Source organism: Tasmannia lanceolata, unplaced genomic scaffold (assembly GCF_043159265.1).
Source record: "Tasmannia lanceolata isolate RefF3 unplaced genomic scaffold, GAP_Taslan_0.1 ptg000015l, whole genome shotgun sequence".
Classification (NCBI taxonomy): Eukaryota; Viridiplantae; Streptophyta; class Magnoliopsida; order Canellales; family Winteraceae; genus Tasmannia; species Tasmannia lanceolata.
The window spans coordinates 35,873,110-35,883,023 of record NW_027518692.1 but is presented as its reverse complement, the minus strand read 5'-3'; the positions used below and the strand labels follow the sequence as shown (position 1 = coordinate 35,883,023).

The 9,914-nt window shown below is 37.3% G+C and overlaps 1 protein-coding gene across 2 annotated transcripts; it reads left to right on the top strand.

Annotated features, from left to right (window-relative positions):
* The first annotated feature begins 317 nt into the window (after positions 1-317).
* On the top strand, positions 318-9,552 carry LOC143845759 (uncharacterized). 2 transcript variants are annotated; one of them, XM_077354175.1, is made up of 10 exons: positions 318-424; positions 612-667; positions 1,422-1,536; positions 4,051-4,087; positions 4,272-4,341; positions 4,484-4,588; positions 7,375-7,525; positions 7,648-7,730; positions 8,767-8,860; positions 8,982-9,551. In XM_077354175.1, exons 2-10 carry the CDS (start codon positions 646-648, stop codon positions 9,067-9,069), a joined length of 765 nt encoding a protein of 254 aa, XP_077210290.1. In that variant the 5' UTR covers positions 318-424; positions 612-645; the 3' UTR covers positions 9,070-9,551. The 2 variants fall into 2 exon arrangements, with proteins under 2 accessions (XP_077210290.1, XP_077210291.1); XM_077354176.1 differs by lacking the exons at positions 318-424; positions 612-667; positions 1,422-1,536 and adding an exon at positions 2,523-2,607 and having other exon boundaries at positions 8,982-9,552.
* Positions 9,553-9,914: the final 362 nt, after the last annotated feature.

Here is a 9,914-nt window from a genome sequence, read left to right as displayed (position 1 = left end):
ACCCGACCCGCCCGACCCGAGTTGCAGCCCTACTCATAATCATTGGAAATCGGGGGCAACGGTTCGGTTTGAAATTTGAAAAACCAAACCAAAACCGAATTTTCAGTTCAATTTCGGTTCGGTATCGGTTGGATTGCCACCCCCAGTGAGTACTCCTGAAATTTGGGACATTGTTTATGACAGTTTGGTCTGATCCTTGTGTTAATTTGGATTTTGTTTAGCTCAAAGTGGCTCTTTCCAATAAAATCGTAACATAAATATATTAATATAAATATAAATAAATGGCCATTTTGTTTTAGAAATATTCTTCGATTATGGGGTGTTTTTCCCACTCCCCGCGAGCATTGATTCCTATAATTGATTCCCTCTTTCATGGGTTTATTGTATGATTGTTCCTGATTAGAGTTTGATTCTCTGCCAAAAGGTTTCTATGCTTTTTCTTCCTTATTTATCTCTCCTTTTTGGGTGATTTTCTTTTTCTAAGCTTCTAGGCCTTTTCAGGAACAGTGTATGGCTGGTGTAAGCAATTAGGGGATTCAGATTCACAGGTTTTATTCCATTTTTCAAAATGGTTATAAATAGAGAGGTCAATGTGGTGTTTTTCATTGCAGGAGCTGTTTGCAGTCATTGCAAGAGCTAGTTGAGATGAGCTTCGGGAGCAGCTCTGGTTCGGTTTCTTGTCACTCATTTATTTGGCTTTCCATTCTTTTGTTGAGTGGTATAGTAGATGGATGTTAGGTACCTTAGCAATATGCCAATAGCTCCAAAGCTGATGTCATGCCAGAGTCATGACTGTAATATAACGGCTTTCACTCTGGCATTTTTTCCAAGTATCCCTTTCCATAGGTTGCCCGTAGGTGGGGCGACTTGTGGAACTTTTACTTTGGCTTTTTTCAAGGTAACCCTTTCTAGGTAGTCCTCTCCATAGATCACCTGTGACTGCTCTGATACCAAGTACCTAACCACTACGCCAAAGGCTCCAGTGTTCATGCAACACGTTAGGCTAGACCCTTTAAGCCTATCCCATACCATGCTGGTTCCCACATAGTCCCATACCTTTGCAGGTCCCACTGAGGACCGTAACAAGATAGTGCAATCGTTCGGGTCATACTTAGGTTTTCTTTTGATTTTTCCGGTTCTCTCTTTCTTTTAACATTTTGTTTCATATCTGCAATAAAATGAATTTTGCAGCTATTTGAGTTTATAGTTCGTTTTTTGTCATTTATTTGGTTTTCTTTTTTTTGGGTTTCTTGTGAATTGTAGAATTATCCGTAATAGATGAATGGTGTAGTTTTTTGGGTTTTGTTTGGGGTACTCTCAGTATTTTTCTGGGAGTTCTCTTTTATGATGTGTTCTATATTATTTCATCATATTTTTTTCTGGGTATTTTGGCAATAAGTTGCATTGATGGGGAAATGCAGGCAGTAGGACTGCTAGAAGGAATTTTGAATATGGAAGGACACATGTGGTCAGGCCCAGAGGGAGACACCAGGCCACTATCGTTTGGCTTCACGGCCTTGGTGATAATGGCTCAAGGTATTTCTTACTATTTTCAACATTTTCATTTTTCTTTTGTTGTTTAAAATCTTTGAAGTATAGTTTTTCCTCTTATTGGTTTGTTCACTGTGTTCATGCCAATAGCCTTCACTTTGCTAACTGAGTGCTATTTATGCAACTAGTTTTTGTGTGACAGTTGTTTACTGAAACGAGTTTTTGCTCTTCTTTTTTGTGCTGTCCACATGAGAAGAGGATAGATTGCACTTGTTACATCGTCTAACCTAAGTTTATTTTTGAACTTGTGTGTTGACAGTGAGAGGTATTGATTGCATTCTCATGTTTATACCTTTTCTTTCTCTGTTCTGGTTCGTGAGCTTTGTTTTTTTGCCAGCATACACCTTGCATAGAATGGTGGACTTCTTTAGTGCAGAATCAGGGGAATAAGGGTTGGAGAATGTCAATTATCTTGTCATTTTTCACAGGGAATAATTTTATTTTTGTTTAACCATGCGAGATTGATGCATCTTTTCATGGAGATTCTCTCTTGAAATGATTTGGTGGGAGAGAACAGCGGCACCGTATAATAAATAACAAATGATTGTGGTGGTGGCTTTGCTGTCCTTTTCTTTTCTTTACTTTAATTCTGTTGTTTTTCATGGTGGTCCTGAATCAGAACAGTTAATGCCTATGGCTCACTAGCATGGTTGTTTGGCCAACTGAGCATTACTATATTTTGGCCCTCGATACGGGAAATGATAAATTCACCCCTTTTCTTTACATGGGACTGCCAACTCCACTGTACGTGGCAATCAGGGCCGTTGAGTCCTCCCCACGTGAAGTAGATCAGCCCCTATGCAGTCATAGGTACACCAGAGGCGGCCGTCCCAAGTAAAAAAAGGAGTGGATATATTACTTCCCGTAACCTTTTTAGAAGTGTCTTAATTTAACAGGAACAAATAATGATGTTTGTTTTGTTTTCTATTTATTGTCAACTCCAATGCTTTTATACTGTTAGAACTCTTTTTCTTTGTTCCGAAGTATGGCACTGCCATACTGACACAGTGATATGCCATTATGTTGGATTTACAAACTTTTGCTTGTTCTTCCCTGGTATAATGTCTTTATTTTGGGTTCATGTTGTTAATTGATTTGAGATTGTCATGCTATAGTTTTTTCTTATGATTCAATGAAAGTTTTATGACTGGACACTCCTTGCAGATAATTTCTTTTTCCTTTTTCCTGACCACAATTTACTTTTCTGTTATGAGAAACTTAAGTTATGATGTGTTCTACTTAGTTTGCATTCTTTGAAGCTTTCTAGAGATGTATTTATTAGCATATGCTATCATTTACCCATTACGATGCTTGGGAGTTTATATTGCCTCTGTTCGCTTAGTTCTTGGAGCATTGATACATGAACATTTTGTATGGGATGCTGCTTCCACTCCAGAATCTTGCAGTACATAGATGATTCTGTTCTTCAAATAGCTTATTGTCTAAGCTGTTTTTGCTGCTCCTGATCCTATACTGTTTTGTCTCTTCTTGCCTTTCCTGGTACCAGAGTTTGAGCCTAAGATACTAAGAATTTTAGAGAGAAAAATGATAACTTGTTACTCATTCAATTTTGTTATCCTTCATAGTCTATGTACGCTTAGTTTGATAGGGTTGTCCATTTTGAGTCTTTGAAACAAACCAAGTTTCCAATCTACAACTGAAAGAGCGACCCACCACTCCCACCACCACACAAGCACTCTTTTTTTTTTGTCCACTACTGCTTACGAATCTAAAGAAAGAGTTTACAATAGTCTCGAAAATAAAATCATAATCTTTAATAAACAAGATCCAGAATCATTATTATTCTGACACAAGAAAAGGGCAGAAAGTTGATAGGGTTACCCTTTGAGTCTTTGAAACAAACCCTGTTGCCAATCTACCTTCTTTTTGATATAGCATGCATGTGCTTTCCCCAAAATTCTAACCTCTCTTTCTCGGAAGTTCTGCGAATGGCCCTCCTCTATCATATGCCACACCCAGAGAACTTGGTTTCCTTTCTGGAATCTTTAAGTATCTGACCTGGGGATCAGATAGATGAAACATAATACAAAACTGGAGTGTTAAAATTTTTACAGTTCCGAGTATATGAACTCTCCAGACATCTTAAATTTTAGTTGCAACCATGTCTATGCTGGTTCTTGTACTGCTTAATTTGAACACATTTTTATTGCCCCAATGAATAGTTGTAAGCATCATTATAAATTTCGTTTCGTTTCGTCCAAAATGTACGAAAATTTCGGTTTCGGCCGAAAACCGGAACGAAACGACTAAAATTTGTTTCGTTCCGGATTTTGGCCCATTACGGAAATTTCGGCCGAAATTTGGCAAAATTTACCGAAAAGTTTTGAACGAAATTTATCAAAATTTACCGAAATTTTGTTTCGGTGGCCAAAACGAAATGACCACCGAAACGTAATTTACAACTATGATTGTAAGTTGTACTATAAAGCTCCCAAGCATGCATTTCCTCATTTGAGTGTTTTTGGTTTTATTTTGCAGCTGGTTCCAACTCTTGGAAAACCTTTCTCTTCCTAATGTAAGCATGATAAAATTTTAGAGTATATAGAAGCTTCTTCTACCTATTTTATCTTACATAATGAAAAATTTTAGTTCCCTTTTCTTCCAATTAGGGGAATGCTATCTATTTCAACTGATCATTTTATCAAATTTTGGTTAGAGCCCTGTTTAACTGCTTATTTTCAATGAATTCTACAACACAGATTAAATGGATATGTCCAACAGCTCCTACTCGACCAGTAGCAGTATTTGGAGGATTTCCTTACACTGCATGTAAGATTATTTGATTTAGATTAAAGTGGTTTACTTTGATTAAAATAGCTGTTAGGCTAGTGAGTCATTTGGTAATTTTCTCCATGTTCCATTTGAGATCTCTTTTGTTGTAAAAATTAGAGAGCTCCTTGCATTGTATCAGGGTTTGATGTAGGAAACATTTCAGAGGATTGTCCTGATGACCTGGAAGGTTTAGATTCTTCAGCAGCACATGTTGCAAAACTGTTGTCGACAGAGCCTGCTAATAGTAGGTTTTATAAACTAGTCACATGCTTTCTTATTTACGATTATATGATATCAGTTCCGTGGAATGCATTTGATTCTTTAATGATGTAGTGTTGCTTCATCTGTTTTAGAAGGGTGGTCTGCAGTTATTTGACAGTCGAAGCATTTAAACCTGTGAAAATTTAGCAAGTATCTGGTCATGAAAGGATTTAACACTCAAATTCTTATCAAATAATGCTCTCTGCTTCTTCTTTCTACTTAGTTTCAGCTGTGTGACATGGACACTCCATTTAAAAATAATAATAAAATAACTGGACACAGTGGGGCAGCGGCACGTGGATGGGAATCAGAGGAGATGTGATAAATTTTAAGGCTAAATCTGTAGAAGGAATAAGATTTAGAGTATATGCAGGGGATCTTATAAGATTCTGGTGTGATAAATGGTGTGAGACTCAACCTTTGCTAGAATTGTTCCCAGATTTGTATGCGGTTGCAGAAGTGAGAGATGTGTTGGGTCAAGGACTGCTTTATTCGCAGGGAGAATGGACCTGGACTCCAATGTTTAGAAGGAATTTTTTTGACAGGGAGCTTGAGTCAGTTGATAGATTGCTGGCAACTTCGGAAAAATGCTACATTAAACGGTCAGGGGAAGATAAAAGAATTTGGATTTGGAACTTAGGGGAGTGGGGGGTGGGGGGGGGGATTTCTCTGTAAAATCCTTCTTTCACCATTTATTCCTATGCTCTGTATCCTCTAATGTAGCCAAGATTTGGAGCATCCAAGCTCCCCCAACGGTTTTTGTATTTGCATGTAAGGCAATTTTAGAAATGATACAGACAATCGACTTTTTGAGGAAGCGAAAGATTCTAATCATCGATCATTGTGCTCCATGCTTACAAGCGGGGGAAACGGTGGATCACTTATTGTTACATTGCAAGGTAGCAAGAGAGTTATGGAGTAGACTGTTATCAAGATTTGGTGTAGCGTGGGTCTTCCCAGCCAAACTAGCGGAATTGCTAGAAAATTAGGAATGGACTCCGTGGAAGGGAAAAGGAAAGATCCTATGGAAGGTAGCATTCTATGAAGCACGGGTACGACACGACACGGGTATGTGGGTACGTGATTTTCCAAAAAAACTGGGTGCGGGTATGTTCGGGTACTCCGAATATAATAATATATTTTATTATTTTATTATATATTTATAAAAATTTAAAAATAATAATTGGAGAGCAATCAAATAACAATAACATCACCAAAATGGAAAATTCTAATATTACTCTTCATTTCATAAGTGATTAAGTTCCATATTTCATAACATGAGGCATCAATACATCATTCATATGAAAAAAAGTCGGTCGCCAGTGTGTTGACCAGTGCCTGACAAGATGAATAATTTTTAGAGACCAAATTATGAGATTTTTATACCGGACTTTTGGGATTTAATAATGTTTGGACATGATTGATTTTATGAATTTTTAAAATTTGAAAAATACCCCATTTGGAAGTTAAGAAAGTTAAAATTTTGACCCGACCCTTTTTCTGCGAATTTTGTACTAGAACAAGAGAGTTGACTTTCTTGCCTTTTAGATTTGGGTCTTGAAACTATTTTTAATAAATCCAAATGAGGGGTTTTCCGTTATTTACATGTAAATCTTAAGTAAATGTCTTTACTATTTTATTGTCTTTACTATTTTATTGCCCATTTAAATAAATTGTCTTTACTATTTTATTGTCCATTTAAATAAAATAGTAAAGACAATAAAATAGTCTTTACTATTTTATTGTCTTTACTATTTTATTGTCCATTTAAATAAATTGTCTTTACTATTTTATTGTCCATTTAAATAAAATAGTAAATGGATAATAAAATAGTAAAGACATTTACTTAAATGGTTTACATGTAAATACTAAGTACTAGAAAGCATGTAAATGCTAAGAACAGGAAATGAGAGAGAAAAAGTAGGAAGGGTTTACAAACCAGACTAGAGAAGCAGAACGTGTCGGGTACGCATGGGTGTGGAGCTAGGGAAGACCCCAAAGTGGATCAAGTGTGAGAGCCACCCGCCTAGGGACTATTGAAGATTTAATTTTGATGGCTCAAGTATGGGAAATCCGGGTCCATCTGGAATAGGGGGAGTATTAAGAGATGACCAAGGAAATGTCATTTGGGCCTATTCGGGACCAATAGGTATCTCGGATGCAAATGAGGCGGAAGTGCGGGCCAAACACCATGGAATTAAACTTCTAAGCAATGTTGAATTGGAAAAGGTGGAGGAGATAGAAGGAGACTCAAAGAATGTAATTAGGTGGTTCAATGGAACTCATTCATTTCCGTGGAGATTTGCGGCTTTTTTTGATGAAATTCAGGATAATAATGGAGGATCCCAAATAGTTGCTTATCATGTCAAGCGAAGCGCAAATGGGGTAGCGGATAAGCTAGCTAAAGATGGGGTATCCAGAGAAAGTTTGGAGCGTTTTGTTTTTCTCCCTCCTTGATATTTCTTTTGTTTCCTTTTTCGATCTTGTATTATCTGTATTGACCATCTCGGTCTTCTTTTGCTATTATTAATATTATCTACCATTCAAAAAAAAAAAACTAAAAACTGGACATAGTGGGGCGCACATCGACGCAGTTGTTAGGAAAAGTCTCGGTTTATATTTTTAATCATTTTAATGTTTTCTATTCAACTAGTTGCACTTCAGTATTTTATGCTCTTGTGGACCAATCTTTATATGATACGATATCTTTCAGCATAGCCCATTCAATTGAATAGTAACTTCAGAGTACCATCATACTTTCTGTTACAGTCAAGATTGGCGTTGGAGGCTTCAGTATGGGTGCAGCCGTTGCCCTATACTCTGCCAGTTGCTGTGCTCATGGGAGATATGGCAATGGTAATCCATACCCACTCAACCTAAGTGCAGTCGTTGGTCTAAGCGGTTGGCTTCCATGTTCAAGGTAAGTTACTTCTTTCCATCTCAATCAAGTTCATACATTTCATCGACGGGCTTTCTCCATGTCTATATCTCCGTCTTATATGGAGTGCCTATCTTTATCAGTCAATAACTGGTTTTCTCTAGGAGCTTGAAAAACAAGATAGAAGGGTCACAAGAGGCTGCAAGACGTGCTGCGTCCCTGCCCCTCCTGCTCTGCCATGGCAAAGGTATTTCTACGTGTGTATGCATATTCTTATTAAGTATGCCATCTTGGATCTCTTCTATATGCATGCCAATAATACTATTAGTCTTTGCAACTCTTTTTTCTTCTCTTAACAACAAATGACGGGGGTTATTGGCAGTTACTTGGCCTTGCGAAATAGTGTCTGAAGGTCCCGATATGTCAGCCATATTGGACCTTTCTAGATAATATATTCTATATCAGCCATATTGGACCTCTTGTGCCTTTCCAACCTTTGTCTTTCTAGATAGCATATTATAATACAGTTGAACAATGAAAATAGATGGCGAGTGCCTGATCGAATTGATCGGGTCATGTAGAAACCATGTTCAAATCTCTCGGTATGTAAGGATGCCTCAGCTGCATTCATCCCTACACGTCACCTATAGTAATGATAAACAGCTTGTCTTGCCGTGACCTTATCTTGGATTTTCAATACTTCTGTCTTTCCATCCTGGCAAGAGCAGAGAACCCGTCGCTTTCTTGACTGTGATACATGAGACTATGTGGGAGTCAGAATAGGATACCGATATATCGACTGATTTCAGCCGATATATTATCGGGAATATTCTGAAATTACAATTATTAAAATATGGTAGTGTCACAGTTTAGCAATGCAGCTTTCTATTATATTTTACAATTGTAATTTTAGCTCATGTTCATCACTGTTAGCATAATTATCATATTTTCTAGTTGGACATGGAAAACTATTGGGTCATATTGTATACTACTCAATCTCCATTTTGATTGAAAAAGAATATGTCAATTGAGTAACATCTTTTTTGAGCCTCCATCATTTCCAAAAATGTGTCGGGTTACGCTTTTATCACAGTTCTCTCCATGTTTTACTGCAAAGGATCGATGTTGACATGATAGTTAGCGAATAATTGTTCTGTACCTAGTTACTTTTTATAATGATGTAAGTATGCCTTACAACCCAAAGTTACACATATAGAATTCATATGTTACCGTAGAAACTATTATGGATATAGGGATTGTGAGCTTCTTATTTTCTCTCACAGGGGATGATGTAGTCCTTTATAAACATGGAGAGAAATCTGCACAGGTTTTAACTTCAACTGGGTTTCGGAATCTCGCATTCAAAACCTACAATGGGTACCTAAGAAGTTTCTTTTACCCTTCGAGACTTATTTTGTGTGTGTTTTTTTTTTGTTAAAATTACATACCTAAATTTAGCACATAAACAACATGTTTAGAGAAACTGGGAACTGTGCAGGCTTGGACATTACACGGTCCCTGAAGAGATGGAGGACCTCTGCAAATGGCTCACTGCAAGGCTGGGACTTGATGGCTCTCGCTCATAATAGCACTACCACTGGCCACTTTCAAATAATAGTGAGGAAGGGATGCAAGAAAGGGAAAACATGCTGTTATCTATAGGGAATATATATGGATAGTAAAAATAGTTGTGGGTTTGGGTATATGTTGTATTGGCATTGATCTACTGATTCCCTTTTGGTCCTCTTCCCTCTTGAAACAGAAACCTTGGAATATATATGCCTTTATATAACTTGGCTTCTTGGCACCTTGATGGGATCTGTGTTGGTGAATCTGATTATCATTCATGATATTAGATTCTGTTACTCACACAGGGGTCATTGGCATACAATTTGCAATTCATTGAATTGAGATTTCAATTGAATAAGTTATATTCAATAGGTTTTCTCAAAGAAGGCTTTTGGTGCTTGATCCTCATGGGCTTGTCTTTGTTATTTGTTTGAATTGAGTTTGTTACATGTTGTTAAGATGGGGTGTGATTCATGATTCTCAAATCATTGACCATTGCAATGTGGTATTTTTTGATTGACAGCCTGTTATGCTCCCTTCTATTAGGTGTAATTGATATCTGTATAATTTTTGTCACGCCCCGAACCCAGAATCTAGGGTCCGGCACACGTGACAGCCGCCGCACGCCCATAGGGTCGCCCCCACAAGCATGCAAGGCTCCTTTTTCGATCAACTATTCTCAACAATCAGAGTAACTAATAAATGCGGAAATTTTAGTCTCATAATGAAATACAAATATAGATTAGGTCCATAAGTCTAAATCCAACAATAATTATTTCAAGACAATCACCTTAATAAAATATCAAAGGTTTCTAAATTGGAACAATGAAATAAAGAACAAATCTCCTAGGCTCCAATCCAA